The 17,769-nt window shown below is 34.8% G+C and overlaps 1 protein-coding gene across 3 annotated transcripts in view; it reads right to left on the bottom strand.

Annotated features, from left to right (window-relative positions):
- The window catches only part of LOC149806300 (AP-3 complex subunit delta-1-like), a 113,247-nt gene that overhangs the window by 37,000 nt on the left and 58,478 nt on the right, over positions 1-17,769 (bottom strand). For 2 of the 3 annotated variants that reach the window (XM_089951330.1, XM_089951317.1), the window contains exons 19-24: positions 15,340-15,406; positions 14,540-14,608; positions 10,285-10,363; positions 8,444-8,613; positions 2,905-2,978; positions 2,179-2,338 (exon numbers count right to left, since the gene is read on the bottom strand). In XM_089951330.1, the coding sequence (XP_089807456.1) occupies positions 2,179-2,338; positions 2,905-2,978; positions 8,444-8,613; positions 10,285-10,363; positions 14,540-14,608; positions 15,340-15,406 (619 nt within the window). The remainder of the gene's footprint in view (positions 1-2,178; positions 2,339-2,904; positions 2,979-8,443; positions 8,614-10,284; positions 10,364-14,539; positions 14,609-15,339; positions 15,407-17,769) is intronic. The other variant, XM_089951325.1, reaches the window with a different exon arrangement.

Consider the following 17,769-nt stretch of genomic DNA (forward strand, 5'->3'; position numbering starts at 1 on the left):
CCAACTAATCAAAAGCATGCAACAGCAGTGCATTGTATATCATCCAAAAATGGTGGAGGCAATTGACTTCAAAAGGATACTTTGTAAGTTTAACAATGAACGGTATAATTATGTATCAGAGTGAAGCCATTACAGGTGTATTTGAAGGAAATGACGTATTTGTGTAAAACTGGAAAGGGAGTGGAAAACTGCTTATTTACGAGTCCATTTCAGCTGTTTGCTCCCCTTATCTCGATCATACAGGAACAGTGTTCAAATCTGAACTAGACTTTTTTACTGAAATTCTTAGCCCTGAAACAATGAAATATCTGATTGATCCACCAAGGTGTAGATAGGTCAACATATCGCACTGAAATATCTGATTGATCTGCCAAGGTGTAAATAGGTTAACATATCAGAACCGTAACTAGTGAAGATGTTCTTCATCATCAAAAATTATGCAGAAGCATACAGCATACACCTCTCCCTCGGCAGCTCAGGTTCAATGTGATCCAAAAACACAGATTACAGAACAAGGATGCAAGTAACCGAGGAATCTCTTAAAAAATTAGAAGGGGATGCCATCAAGGCTTGACAGAGACAATGAGATGAGGGCATTAATGGTTTAATACTCAATTTGCAATCACATTGGAATAATTTTCAATAAAATTCTTCTTTTTAATAAAGTTGTTTGCTATTCTGCAAGAAATACTTTTATTTTCAAGATAACCAACCTTTTAAAAATTGTTTGAAACATAACGAGGCTTCAGCACACATCAGGTGTACCTGCAAAATCATTGTGCATTGTGTCACTGCAGTTTGCTTGTAAGTATGGATGTATCTGAGTGTTATTATTGATTCATAATAAAATGATTTAATTGTTTTCAAAAACTAGGGACATTAATTCATGAAACAAGAACCATCAACACCGAAACTAATTTTTTTTAAAAACTGTCCTATTAGTAAGATATTGACTGCAATTAATAGTGAACTTTTTACTTATCATCCTAGAGCAAACCTGAGTGCCAAATTGGGAGTTCACTACAAACTCTGCTAATCACTTCTCCATAATGAACAACACTATTTTTGACACAGAGCTCTTCATCAACCATATACTCCTTTCACGTGCATTTCTTTCTATCATTGATCAAGTCTGTGAATTAGTAGGATAAACCACTGATTAATGTAAGATACTTTATTTACCTACATAATATTTATAATAGTGTTCAAATGAGTTGACTTATCACACTGTCATGATTACTAGCTCTTACATAGGAACGACTGGCACAATGTTTTTCTTTTAAACTGCCACCTTTATTTTACTTGATACAAAAAATATAGTTAACGTGACAACACAAAGCAGGTCTATTTTTAACTGATTGTAACAATACAAGCAAAATAAACACAGTTGGTACTCAATTAGGTTCTCAGACACACTTGCCAACATAGCTGTGACTGTAGATTGACAGTTTCATTTATAATGTTTACACCGAAACTTAATTAAAAAATAAAACAAAAACAAGAATCACACTTGACATAACTTTCAAATTTCTTAAACTGCTTCTACCAGTAGGCACTACCAACATTTTCATGGGTAGAAATTTTGTTGAATATTGTTGCTTGGTGTACAATTTCAAGTAGAGTTGTCACAAGTTTTTTTAAGATGCCTGCCATATAAGATGTCTGATCAAAAACATTTTTTAGATCCAACCAGACGACATTAGAAGTCTTTAAGTAAAAAACCCATATTGATAAGAGCATCCATTCACAAGTAGCCATAACAAGGTTTTCAAGATGGCTGCCATGGTAGTCATATTGGACATGAAAACAGCACCATTTTCATTCACAACCAACTAGACTAGTCTTTTAGTAAATACTGCATGTTGATATGACCATCCATTCAGGAGTAGTAATATCATGATTTTCAAGATGGCAATTGCGACAACTATATTGGATGTCATAGGATAACCCTATTCACTGAGGACCAACAATATCAAAGGATGAATGAATGTGTAAAGTTACAAAGCAATCCTCCAAGTAGATTAGGAGGAACAGTGAAAACAAACTTGTTCTAAAGAACAAACTGAGAATGGACAACAGACTATCCAACAAGCTCTTATGGAGCTAAAGATACCAGCTTATTTCAGTTTTAAAACCTCTAAAACTGAGCTGCATATAAACTATTATAGAAAGATTTACTCTGTCATCTTTATCCTTCTTTTTCTTCTTTTCTTTACTCTCCTTTTTATGTTTCTCTCTCTTCTTCCCCACAGATGAAGAGGGTGAATTTTCTTTGGTTGGAGTATCTAGCACAATTCGGTGAGTTCTAACAGGCAGCCTTTCGTCATCTCTCAGTGGTCTGTAAACAAATAAGAGCAGTCACATAAGTGTTAAAATTTGAAACAGAATTATTATTGATCTTTTTTGTAGTTTTCTCCTAATTTTTCCTCCAAATTTCAAGAACAAATAATACATAAGACATAAATGATTTATATTCTTTAATTGCAAATGTATTAGGATAACAGCTTTAAGGAATGTGATTTTCAAAATCGTTATTTCTTGCATTTCCATACAAATTCATTAAGACAAACATATCAACATTTTAGAACACTAAAACATTAGGACATGAACGCAATACTGTAAATTAATTTATTTTTGTAGCTATTAATTTTCAGAGATTTGCAAAAAATTACATTTTCATTGGTCCTTAAATTCATGGACTTATAAAAGGTTACTACAATTGCTTCCACAATATGTTGTGACCTTGACCTCAAGCTAACAGAGTAGACCCAAATCTAATATCACATAAAGCACTGATAGATCAGGGCTGTTCATTATATCCATGATTACAAGCCAATAGCACAGATCCAGATCTGATATCGCATAAAGCATTGACAGATGAGTGGGGGGGGGGTATTTACTTACACATCTAAGTTGACATCTAGATGACTGTATGGATCATTTTCATCCTTTTCATCCTTATCAGACAATTCAGCTCCCTGCAGTATTAATAATGATCATAAATCACAAGTGGAGATCATGGCCATCTTAAAAAGTCATTTACAGTCAAAGTTGTTCATCTTGGATATTCATGGAAGAAGACAACAGTCATGAAATGGATACCATTGGCAATCTTGTTTTTATCATCTGTAGTGACTTTGGCTATGGCTAGTGCTAACATAGATGTGCATGAAATGTGCACCAAATAAAGTAGCAGGTTTTTATTTTTATTTTTTCCTAATGAAATGTATACTTGGGGCATGTGTGTGTGTGTGTGTGTTTTTGGATTTTAACGTAGCCTTAACAATTTTTCAGCCATATCGCTACGATGTCTGCAGTGTGGCAGTTTATTGTGATGTCTAGCATTGGGGAATCATGCCACAGACAGGCAGCATCATGTCCCACCCATTCACATTATACTGACACCTGGCCGACCAGTTCTAACACTAACCTCGTAATGCTGAGTGCCTAGCAAAATAGCTGTTAGTACCATTTTTATACGTCTTTGGTATGACTCGGCCGGGGATCAAACCCACGACCTCCCGAATCCATGGCACATGCTCTAACCACTAGACAACCAGAGCAGTCACTGCCTTGGGTGTGTGGTTGTGCAGTGGGGTCAAGATTTGCAGGATGCAGAACAAAAAATTGAAGCAAACGTGATATCCCACACTAAAATGCAACACTGTATATATAATCCAGTAGGGAGTAATAGAAACAGATTTGTCTCCTATATAGCCATAAAATTAAATTTTCTTCAATTTTTTTAAAATTTCTAAATGAGTGTGATTCAAATTAACTTTGAAGTTATTCTCTCATAAGTAATGTATATTTTCAGTGATGTTGTGAGTTATTATTTAATTTTTCATCCTGTACTGGAATACAGTCTAACCTGTCCTGTTATCATAACATTGTGGTCACCTGGTCAGAAGGTCCATCCTAATTTACCCCAGAAAATTTCCTATATAAATGTTGGGCTGGGGCCATCTACTTTGTGTGGTCAGGTGTTTATTAACAACAATGGTTTCTTCCTGCTTAAGTAGTCACTGGACCTTATCTACAGACTATACAAACGAAACTTTTGCTTCATGAGGAAGACATTATTTAGATAAAGGAATACCAAGGAATATCAAGTGAATTTGACATGCAAACATTTTTTATCTTGCCTGTACTCACCAAACTACAGGCACAATGTCAGTATAACTCAAAAGTGTCAAAATGTCAAATCTGAAAGACAGTTTTATTTATGAGGGTAGAGAATCAAAGCAATTAGTTGGCTGAATGATGCTAAAGTATTGTGTTATTACAGCAGATATGAAAGCTGCCTTTCTGTGCCAGCGACAGGTATAGTTCTATATCTTCATGTTTGCCTGTGAATTAAAGCTATCTCTTATGAAAACAGTTCATCACCTTTCATTAGGGTTGTAGGTCATTCAATATTTAAAACTTGTTGGAAAAAGGTGAAATTTTGGTTCATGGGTTGCAAAGAAGCTCTGCATTTGGCTTCTTCTGATTCCTTATTCATCACAGAGATCTCACTTAAGCTGACTGTTTTTCATTTTGGTGAGTTGACCATATACCTGAGATATTGTTTCTGAAGTGTGAACAGCAATCTCCAGTGCCTAATTTAAACATGTTGTCTGACCAAAGAGTCAATCATTTGTTTTATGGTCATCAGTAAGCTATCAATCAATAATAAATTTGTCAGAAAACAAGCCAAGATCAGGTTTATCTTAAGTAGGGTGATGATTTAATTTACAGGACAGATTAAAGTGATGATTTAATTTACAGGACAGATTAAAGGGATGATTTAATTTACAGGAAAGATTAAAGTGAGGATTTAATTTACAGAACAGATTAAAGTGAGGATTTAATTTACAGGACAGATTAAAGTGAGGATTTAATTTACAGGACAGATCAAAGTGAGGATTTAATTTACAGGCCAGATTAAAGTGAGGATTTAATTTACAGGACAGATCGAAGTGAGAATTTAATTTACAGGGCAGATTAAAGTGAGGATTTAATTTACAGGACAGATTAAAGTGAGGATTTAATTTACAGGACAGATTAAAGTGAGCAGGATACAGTAACGATTTGTTCACCGGGAATTTAGGATAAAAGAAAATTCTGAATGTATTTTATGATTTTGTAGAATAGTGCAAATAAAACAATATTGATAGCAATAATAATATTATTTCAGCGCATGGTATTTTATCAAAAGTCAATTCTTGAAGGCAAACATGCACACAGGTCATGTTTACTATTTGGAAATTGTCCCTTTTCCCATAGGTGGTTGCTATTGACTGGGTTGAGGTTTGACTGTAGCTATCAGGCAATCACTTTTTTTGAGGAGTTACTTAGGATACTACCCTGTAGATTCAATAGCATAAGGACAAGACATGACTGGCTGCTGCCAAATGATAAGCAGTCAGGTCGGACATTGGACGTTTTTCAGCTTTTGGTAACTGTAGAACATGGAGAAGTGAAGTTGTCATGTGAAAAAGGAAAATTGAATAGACAAATGAATAGACAGGGTCCGAACATAATATGTACTACGTAAATGACATGCATATAAAAAGGAAGATAACAAAAACTGAAAATAAGAAATGTTAGAAGAAAAACATTTCAAAATATATGCAAACACAAAATACAAAAGACAAAAAATAAATATATATAGATATCAAAATTCTTTAAAAGGTTCATAAAACAAGAGATCCATGTGACCCTATATCCCTCACCTAACTTACATAAACTGAAAGTTGACCATTTCACTAAGGTTTATGTAGTATTGTAAGAACACAACCTTATGTGGACTATCTTCCAAACTTTTCAATATGTCAATTTTACCTATATTATTAGTCTGATAAAAATTCTTTTAAAATATAATGGTATAATAAAATGCAGAGTCTCCTGCCAATAAATAAAGTCATCCAAGCTCTTTAAAAGAAAGGTTGTACACTCTAGTCAAGGTCCTACCTTCAAGAGATATGCATATGCATGGGTTGGGTATGTCAGACATGTGAGCAACACAATACATATATCTCTGTGATTTGTTCTATACAAGATATGTCACTTTCCAATGACAGGTAAGATGTTCTAAAGACTGGATGCAGTTTTCATTCCACATATTTTGTTAATTATATAAAACATGCAAAGTGTTATCCATACATGTGACAGAGCAGAGTCATCTAAAGACAAAATGGGGATATACAATCTTTATGACCTCAAAAGAGGGAGGATTTTCAATAAGTACGGCAAATTTTTCATTGCAGCATGCCAATGAGGACATGAGCTTGAGTCACTATGTGAGTTTTTTTGTGTCTTTTTATATTAGAACGTTTTTGAGATTTCCTAGACAGGGAAAATTATTCTGACTCATTCTAAACAATGATCTGCTACCAATATGGGGAGATTATGTTCAGTTATAAAGTTGGCAAGCAATGTCTTGGAATGTATATCTTCATCCACATTTGATGTAGATTCCACAAACATTAATTTCAGTGATGGTGTATTTGTTGCATGGTGCATAAAGTCAATCTAGCTGAGTTTAAAATCAGCTTTTTGGGAACAGCAGCATGCATATTCATGTCCTTTGAACTTGATTCCAACCTATGAAATCACCATTTCCATCCATCACCGAAGTTTTTCATGACATTGTGGTTACTTAGATTTTGACATTTTAGTAAGGGAATGCATGCTCATCAATCTAGACAAGTTTTAAACACATAAGCCAAACCAAACCCGTTTTAAACCTATCTGAATTACTCTGGATCACACATAGTATAGATTCTTATCCATCTTGACAACTTTAACCCTTAACACACACTGTGCTGCTGGTAGTGGCCTCATACTGCCTGTTGCAACATAAGCAGTTTTTCAGGTAGGCACTGCTTACACCTTGGAACTGTGGCCGGACATGAATCAAACTAACTTTGATTCGTACATTGGGTCCTGTAACAAGCATTCTATCCTAGTTTTAACTTTGTATCCTTGTAAAAGGTTTATGAATGAATGCTTATAATAGGCACTACCTAGATTATTCAAAATGGCTGACTGTGAACATTGTTCATCTCCAGATTACAATTTAATCTGGCAAATACTGGCTTATGACAATCATGATTTTTAAAGTTATTAAGTATACAAGATTATTATAGCTGGGAAAGTGTTAATGGAAATGCCAGTGAGTGATCTTTAGCCAAAAATGACACCAAATATGAGTGTGATGTACATGCTGGATGGATCAAAACTGATGGCAAGCCAGTCAATCACTTGTTATGTTAGATATAGAGACAATTATTTTGGAGTGGGAGGTTAGAAAGCATCCCATAATAAATACCCTCTGCCACTACTTTATCTTTTCAGCCAATTCCATTATTTAAAAAAAATGGAATTGGCTGAAAAGATGCAGTAGTGGCACTGGGTATGGGCTTTAACCAGGAGCTAGCAAAATTATGCAACCTTTAATCAAACCAAACCAGCCTGGAATTAATAATCAGATTATTAACATTCTCAAACGTAAAACAATTGTTACTTTCAACAATATTTATTCAAGGAAATCTATTCACATGTAAATCACAACAATGCATCATTTGGAATTCTTAAGAAAACTGAAAGCTTAATAAAATGTTGTATTCCCTATTACACAGTAATTCTAACAAATGAATATTTATCTAATATCTTACAATAGATAGATCATAAACATACACAAACATGTATATATTCAGTTCTAGTATATGTAATTATCTGCAGCCAGATTTACAATTAATGCTGACAGACATGGCTGTAATCCTTGTATTAATTTTTATAAGTATTACAAAACATTTGTTTTCTCCATAAGTTGAGATGCAAGTCAAAATTAGTGTTTACAAACTGGACCTAGTACTAGGCCCATTTCTCAGACTGCTTGCTCATGCTATCCAAAATCATTTATTTTACATTGTGACATGTAAGATGTCGAATAACAAATGATGCAAACAACCTACATAGAAAATTCGGTCAATGATAATTTGATTATGTTCCATTATGAAGGTTGCAATATCTATAGATCATGTGACTAAGTAATGCTGCATCAAAGAGTATAATCAGTTCATAAATGTTGAATAATCAGCTAATATGTCATCTTACAAACTATGTTTTTATGAAACTGCTATGTCTGAGAAGATAAATATTAACTATTAGACTTCTTGATTTCAGGCAGGCCGGATTTGATAGAAAATCAGTTTTGCTAGGCCAAGGATAACGCAACTACCCTATAATATTAACACCTGCTTTTGGTGAATTCCATATATTTAATGGAGGTTATACTGTAATCTCACACCTGAACATAAATTTCCAAATATCGAACGTGTGCTAGAAAGAGAAAGGTCGAAGGAAACTCAGATGATCTACATAAAAGTCTGGAAGATTTATTAAAATCCAAGAATCTAAATTTACTTGTAAAGGTACAGCTGAGCCATAGCCTTACCTCTGGCATATCCACCACAGTGCGGACTTCATGTACTGGCTTTATATCCTCCTCATCTTCAGACTCCCGGTCCTGTCCCTTTTTCTTCTTCTTCTTCTTTTTCTTATCATTGGATTTCTTTTTCTTTCCATCTTCTGACATCTTCAGGTACTTGTCAGATGAGACAATACCTGCAGTACAACAAATTTAGCACATGACAAAACAAAGTAAAAACCTGTCAATAGTGGTCACTCATTGGAAAAGGCAAAACTGTCTATTGCACACAGGTGACCTTTATACACGGGTTTACCTCAAAACAGATTGTTGAACAAATACCATACACTGAATAATAATAATAACTGTTTTATGTGGGCTGTACAACAAAATCGTAAGTACAGATATATGTTGTTCTCTCTTTTATGCTCAAAACTTACTGGATCCTGCCCATCCATCTGAGAAATGAAATCATCTCCAACTTAAAGATATACACCAATCTAAGTCTGTTCATGCTATTTAGAATTTTCTTATCATTTTAATATGAACTCTGTGAAATCAAAGTACCCTGGAATATATTTTAAAAGAACTGTCTTCCCTGGGTATGTTTAAATGGAACAGCCCTGACTGGAGTATGGTAAGTACAAATGAGATATGAAATGTTTGAACACTGATTTACATGATATGAATTATCATAAAAATGCCTTGCTCACTGAACAAAAAAGGCTGTTTAATTTGCATACTCAGAATGGTCACTGCTGATAAGTGCCAGTGACCACTTCAGGCAGGATGAAAACACTGTTTGGTTAGGAAACACCTTTCCACTGACCACTCCAGGCAGGTGACCATTAAATACAGAGCATTTATGTAGGAAATTAGCCTGGGGGAAATTAGAATGGCTATTGTGACCAGGTGATTGTCATGGCTGGATCTGGCTGTTCTTGTTGCTGTTGTTGGTTTAATGCCATTGTCAGCACAAGACAGGCTATACTTGGTGGCCAGTATAAATGGTAGGAAGAACCCTGTAAAACCTCATGGAGAACCACTGACCTATGAGAAGTGAATGTAACTGTACTATAAATCCACTTCATACAAACTGATAAGGAGGGGACCCTGCCATAATGCAAAATCTGGGAAATATAAATTGCCTACCACAGTATGATGAGAATGATTGAAAATTCTTTGAATATGGGTACAAGTCCTGGTTGGAATTAAACAAAACACCAGTCAAAAATTATTCTAACAAGGACTCATAATGGGACTACTGCACTATTGGCTGCAAAGAATTTCCAGAATCATATCTTCTTTATTTAACTGCTGAATGTTAAAATCATCTCTGATATTCAAGAAGATAACTGAAAGTTGTTTGCAGAAACTTTGTGTGTGAAAATTGTCAAACGTTTGTATGTCAAAACCATTTTCTTGGTAGAAACAGAAGGACATGGGTTATAATTTAACCACTCCTTACATGCCAAATAATGGAAACCATTTTCTTGGTAGAGAGGAAACAGCAAGGACATGGTTATAATTTAACCACTCCTTACATGCCAAATAATGGAAATCATTTTCTTGGTAGAGAGGAAACAGCACGGACATGGTTATAATTTAACCACTCCTTACATGCCAAATAATGGAAATCATTTTCTTGGTAGAGAGGAAACAGCAAGGACATGGTTATAATTTAACCACTCCTTACATGCCAAATAATGGAAACCATTATAACTATTTAATGGTAATCTACAAAGAACATTAAAAAATTCAATATCAGCTGGTTATGAATGAAGGCTACTGATGTTGGTGACAATAGCAGTTTTGGGCTACTGTTTTCTGTGAACTCTCAGTACGATACATAAAAAAATATATCCTACCTGGCACATGAAGAGGCACTGAGAGATCAATATGTGAGACTGGAATGTCTGTAACTGATGAAGACCTGTCACTTTTCTTCTGAAATAAATACAAACCATTCAAAGGAGAGCCGATGTGATTGTGAACATATGTGAGAACCGAAATTCACTGTATTTGCCGGACCTGTCAGACAACTCAAAAATTTGGTATATACTTTGAGCAATCAGGGATCACTCACTAGAGTTCTTAACTATTATTAAATCAATCTGTCTTTGATTTGTTTATCCATCAAATAAATATCTTAATGAAGACAAATTTGATGGTTTGTTGAACAATCAATAAAGATATTGCTGACTCAATTCTAAAACTAATTTACAGTTTCTTTGTGGGACAATCAATAGAGGCATTGTTGACTCAGTTTGTTTGGTCATTACATTTTCCTAATTGTTTAAACACTTTATAGCCACCAAACACAAGATAAAGGTGCGAAAGCTTATATCTTGGAGAAAATAAACTATAAGCTGAACGATTTGTCCCAGGATCTATACTAGTAGACATTACTTCACATCATGTGGATTTTATTAATATTTAGTTTGAGAACAATAGTTATAAACTAATATGCTAGTGCAGCCCTGAACACTGCTCCACTTTGTAATAAATGTGTATTTTTTAAAATTAATGTTAAAGTAGAATTAGTTGATGTAGAACGTTTTACATAGAGGGTTTAGATATCATTTTCACAAACACTAACAAGGAAATAGAATGCATCACATGTACTCATTTCTGAAAACTGATCTTTCATGGAGATGAGCAAATGCAAAGTGTAAACAAAAGGCTAACAACTGACAACAACTGCACTCTTGTTCTTCAAGAATTCTTGTATGAACAACATGATAAACTTTATCAGGTATATACTTTAAAGACTTGGAGTAAGAAGAGATTCATGACAGGCAGAGTATACACTTTAGGTTTTAGGTGTGATATTTTAGACTTTGCACATTTTCTTCTGCAAAAGTCTTCATAACAATAGTCAGTATTTCTAATTAATCAAGAGCTACTTTTATGGTTTATCTAAACTTGAGTAATTTGCCCAAAGGTAAACTTTTCCTCTACCAAACATAACCTTTCATTATGCTCAAATATATTGTGGTTTTGCCCAAGTGTTAATCTCTGGTCAAAGAAATGTAGCATTATAGAGGTGTAAAAGCCTCTTCATCTTTAGATTTCTCAAAAGTCTGTTAACAGTGCATAGCCTCAGCTCATAACTGGAACATGATAAAACTGAGGCCATTCTGATCACAACACAAAGACTCATTCACATCCTTTACCTCAAACAATAAATATCAGCAACACCAACATTAATTTCACAAAATCAGTACGAAACCTAGGTGTTACTCTGGACAGTACTCTCACACTGCACCAACATGTCATGAACATATGCAAGGCTGCATATCTTGAGCTGAGACGCATCAGCTCCATTCGCAAATATCTTTCAGTTGATGCCACTAAAACACTTGTGTGTTCATTAGTACTTTCAAGACTGGACTATTGTAACTCAATTATGTCTGGTTCATCTCAATATCTACTCCAAAAACTTCAAAAAGTTCAAAACACAGCTGCTCGGATCATACTTAGAGTACCACGATCCAACACTGCTCTGTACCCTACACTGGCTATCCATTCGATCCAGAAACAAACACAAAATTTGTTCTCTGTGCTATGTTTCACTGACATACTCCAGTCCAACATACCTATCTGACCGTACCTAAGTGTACAAACCAGCAAGATACTTATGCTCCTCTTCTGACAATTGTATACTCATTATTCCCACTATAAAAACGTGGAATGAATTGCCCACTGAACTTAAACACAAAGACACAGTGATCACATTCAAGAGTGCTCTTAAAACTCATTTCAACTGCAAGAACAAACTTAAAAGACCTAATAATGTTTCCTACCTTAAATATTTTCAGCATGTTTTTTATGTTTTCTAATTTCATAGTGTTTGTTTTTTTTAATCATATCATTATATGTTTTTTATGTTATAGGTGTTGTCTAATGTTGTAAAGTGCTTAGAGATTCTAAAGATTAGGTGTCATACAAAAGCCTCATTATTATTATTATTATTATTATCCTGAAGTATCACCTTTCAATACATCCATGGAGCAAGTTTACCAATGGGGTCAAGGGTCAACCCTAATATGTATGCTGATTAAGAGTTATGTAATTTTGGAGGCTTTTTCAAATGCCAGAATAACAAATAAACCTGGGTGAAATTCCAGTATGCTGCAAATTTCCGGAAGAATTTTAAACAAGAGTCCCTTGAAAGGATTGATGTGCTACTAGCTAAAAAGATCTTCCAGGAATTCAAGATAAGACTATTTTTATTTTTTTAATTGCTTAGCACTGAAATCATCTCTAATATACCTCAGTAATAACATACCCATTTAAAACCAACTAGACATCATAAGAAATCTTTTGGTGGAAGCATCAACCAAAGAAATACCAATACTTTCAAGACTGGACATTAACATCACAAGAAATCTTTTCATGAGGCATAATGGACATCAGACTGGCCCTAATATTATTTATGACCAACTAGACATCTTTTAGTGAACATTCATGCTACAACCATCCATTCAGGAAGATTAATCATGAAAAATCTTCAAGATGGCCACTGCATCTGCCATGCTGGTTGTCCAAGCAGCTCAAGTTTCATTGTGAAAAAACTAGACCATGTGATGATTTCACATATTTTAGGAAAATACCTATAACAAACTTGTACCACAGGGGCTCGTTACAAAGAAAATCAAAGGATGGGGGTTCTAACCTGTAATAACACAAGGGAAGACAACGGTCTGCACTCCTCGGTAGTTACAACACTGCTAGTTTATCCTAATTGCGTCTGCTAATTTCCAACTTAGGCCAGTCGTAATCAAGAATAGTTGAATTTTCAAAACAGCTCGACACACTACGTTCAGTTTGTGATATAATGGAGAAAATGCAATAATTGTTAGCCGATTTGGACATTAGGACAACAACCCAACTCAAAGTGCAATTTTGCATTCAGACAGTCTTGGATTTCACCACTTACCGAAAGGTAAGATCCAAACAAACTCGAGTGCGCAGTTGAGCGCTAAATACGAGCAGACGATAGCAAAGAAAGAAATGGACAATTTTATTGTGCCATGGTAAAATTAGATTAGTAGTGTAGATACTGCGAATTATCTAAATGTAAAATTGTGTTCAATATTTTATACACACTCAAGTTTGTTCGGATCTTACCTTTCGGTCAATGGTGAAATCCAAGACTGTCCGAATGCAAAATGTATCAGAAAATACCATCTGTATTCACTTATAAGGATGGGTCAAACTGCAAACTGCACAGACCCAGACCTGCTGCTGCATAACACACTGGCAGATCTAGATATGTGTCATTTGTTAGGAGTAATCAGTAGAACAAACATGGACCCTGATATGCAGACACATTATGCAATGGCTGATCAGGATCTTTGCTGTTTGTATTTTTAATTGACTTATAAGCAAGTATACATGGCATGTATATCTCAAAGATGGCAGCATTCTTAAAAATGTCACATCGTGATTAAAATTTTTACTCTTTCCATTTTACAGCAGTTTCTCCATCCTTATCTACATCAGCAACTTTCCTTAATTTATTTACAGTACTGATCTATTTAATCATATTTTAAATTTGTCCTTTGCAGCTTAAGAGTGGTCACACTGGAAACCAGCAGATTTACTAGGAAAGTTAAAGCTATAACCAAATATAAAACATTAATCATGACCCACCCAGACTAGTGCCATTAGTCATTACAGCTTATAGGCCCACCTTTAAAGACATTTATCTTAATCAGCCCAGATTTCAGAACCTTATTTGCAGATTGTCCAATATATTAAAACTCAACTGAACACATACTTTAAAACAGGGCAGTCATTTTGGGTTGCACCATCATTAAATTATCTCTATGACATTTTAAAAACTTCATAAAGGAACACGTGTTTCCCATGTGTGTGTGTGCCAAGTTGAAAAATTTGAAGAAAGCAGGTCCAGGTGCACTTTGTAAAAGCATCTAAGAAATCTGAAATGCAACTCATGGGACTTTACTTGAGAAGTATGCTTACACCCCTCAAAATGTTCATGATTTTTGCCCTTGTTTTAGAGGTGCAGTTGATATTTTCAGTTGGTGAGTCTGGAGACTGTAGAGTGAGAGAGAAATAAAGATAGCAAAATAAATTGTGGCTTCGGTAACTTACATTTGGCTTGGTATCCCCTTTCAGGTAGTGAGGATTATGCATTTGTTCAACCTTTCTAGCCTCCCTTATCTAGAAAAAAAATTACAATTACACAATAACACAGTCATTTTATTAGAAAAGTTTTGAGCTTTTATCTCGTACTGGTAATGAAAACTGCTTAAATTTCATGTAACAGTAGAGTTAATAAACTTTACCTTATGTTAACTTGGAATAATTTCAATATTTAGCACAGAATTTTTTTATTTAATCACAAAAGTTTTTCATTAAAAGAATGAGCATGTAACAAGACTCAATCTTTACTCTGATAAAGTAAAACATTATTTATACTGATACCATTACTCCTGACTTGTAAATCATACAGACCAACAATGTCTCCTGAATACATCTTGTATTCATTAAAATGTATTACTTAACCAAACAACCAATATTATCCAGACAAAATCCATGTTGAACAGTGGGTCTGGATATTCTGCAACTTACTATATCCTTTAACTTGCATATGAAAGCAAGTCATTAGCTATCTCGTAATAAAGAAATTCAACCTACTTGTAAATGACAAGGTCACAAATGCAGCCAAAATTCATGAAATTAACCATAGTAACATTTTCAATTAAAAGTGGAAAGACATTTAGAGGTTTCAAGATAAAATTTACAATGTATTTTAGCACACATTTTGAAAAGAGAAATCCAGACAGCACAAAAATGAAGTTTTTGCAAAAAGCTGCCTATTTTCTTGAATATAAATTTACAATATAATTTCTTTGCTTTTTTAAAAATTCACTTGCTCTGCCTGCTCCTACCTTTGCTAGTTCTTCTTCTGATGGTTCACCTGTTGCTTTCTTATCATTTTGGTCATAGAAGGATGTCCTGCAAAATGCGGATTAAAAACGTACTGTGAAGCCTTCATCACTTGCTCAGTCCCAATGTAAAAAAAAGCATGAAAAGTAAAGTCCTGATCACACTCTCAGTCCCAATGTGAAATCTTCAGCACATAAGGTTGTTGTCATTATAGGGTTTGATGCCATTTTTCAGCACAAGATAGGCTATACATGGTGGCCAGTATTAATGGTGGAGGAAGAACCCAGAAAAACCTGGAAAGAATCACCGATCCATGAGAAGCTACTGGCAAGCTTTCTCACATACCCACTATGGCTGAGCCCGTGACTCAAGCCCACGCATGACAGAAGTGAGATGGCAGTGATCTGTAACGGTGAGCGCTTTGGACAACTGGGCCACCTGGGACCCCTCAACACATACGGTAAACTGTCTTACAAAAAATCACACATACAACACATGAATATCATGTAACACTCAAGACTAAGTTGGTCCCAATAAAACCGGTTTTGATCAGTAAAATCTTTCAAACTGAAAGTCATATTCTGACCTGTATTACCTGGAACACCAACTCTGGGCTAGATTAAATAAAACAGCTTAGCTCACATTGTAAATAACATCACAAAAATGTCTCTGTTCTGCTTATTTTCTCATTACTAGTCCTACAATGGAAAATGCCTCCTGATATTTTTGTTTTGGTGGTTGCCATCTTACTGCCTAAATAATGACACTCTGTAGCATGTTCAATGGTCAACTAACACTGGAATGAGAAGCCAAATTTTCAAGAATATCTCACACTCAGGCAGCTCCCAGAGACACGTTTCTACATAGCAAAGTCATCTTGTTTTAGATGGAATTTATTTACTGTCTTTTTTCTAATAAATTAAAATTCTCTCACAAGCAAATGGACATGTTTTCATGTTCCACTGACCTACATTTCAGTGGACTGGAATGAGACGAAACCTGGAAATGCTGAAATCAGATTAAGCTGAAGTATGTTTCTTTAACGAAACAACATATATTTATATTGAACAAAATGTTTACACAGCTTCATTTCATTCTAGATACTTGTCATCTTTTAATAAATTTCAGCATTCCCAGCTTCCATTGCATTCCAGCCAACTGAAATGTAGGTCAACAGAACCTGAACACACATCCATTTGCTTATGTCAGAATTTGAACTTATTAAAGAAAAGACATCAGAGTAGGCAAAGTCCAACTAAATCAATGTGACCTGAACTTGTACAAAAGGCATCAGAGTAGGCAAAGTCCAACTAAATCAATGTGACTTGAATTTGTACAAAAGACATCAGAGTAGGCAAAGTCCAACTAAATTAATGTCACTTGAATTTGTACAAAAGACATCAGAGTAGGCAAAGTCCAACTAAATCAATGTCACTTGAATTTGTACAAAAGACATCAGAGTAGGCAAAGTCCAACTAAATCAATGTCACTTGAATTTGTACAAAAGACATCAGAGTAGGCAAAGTCCAACTAAATTAATGTGACTTGAATTTGTACAAAAGACATCAGAGTAGGCAAAGTCCAACTAAATCAATGTGACTTTAACTTGTACAAAAGACATCAGAGTAGGCCAAGTCCAACTAAATCAATGTGACTTGAACTTGTACAAAAGACATCAGAGTAGGCAAAATCCAACTAAATCAATGTGACTTTTAAAAGCATCGATATGGGCTGTCAAGTGTGTGAGATATTCCTGAAAAATTGACTTCTCATTCAATGTTTGTTCACCTCAGGCAGTAGGACAATGACCTCAAGACATAAATATCTGGGTCGATGTCTTACATTGTAGGACTGACCTCTACTGATGTGAAAGAGGAATCCCAGCTTAAAAAACAAACAAAAAAAAAAGAAAAATATATATAAATAGAAAAGTTTTTATCCAACAATTATTTTTCAGATTAAATGTTACTTATTCAAAGGGGTGTTTGGTTGAAACTGACTTCCTAGAGTCCTCTTTCCCAACATGTAACAGTTGAAGTCCACTGAGAACAAACTCCTTTGGCACAGTACATGTCCAACATTGATACTTTGCATATTCCATTCAGAATGGTCTGTAGCACATTTTTGGTCCAGTTATATCCTCAACAGCCAATCTCAGTTTGATATCTTTTTTGAACATTTCTCAATTCAATCAGGGTGCCAAGCTGATTGATTTCAGACTGGTCAATATTCAGTTGTTTGCATGAAACAAGCACTCAATTACACTTTACAATCTGGCATTGAAAGTGTTTCTCTACCTAGATATACTGGTGATCGTGTTACAATTTGCCTAATTTTTTGTTCCCGCCTTTTTTCTCTACACAAAACTCTCCCGTGGTTGGAATCCGATTATGTATCTGGATTTTAGACTTTTTGGCCTCAGATCTAAGGCA

The sequence above is a fragment of the Sinohyriopsis cumingii genome, chromosome 1 (assembly GCF_028554795.1).
Source record: "Sinohyriopsis cumingii isolate HCF-2022 chromosome 1, ASM2855479v2, whole genome shotgun sequence".
NCBI lineage: Eukaryota > Metazoa > Mollusca > Bivalvia > Unionida > Unionidae > Sinohyriopsis > Sinohyriopsis cumingii.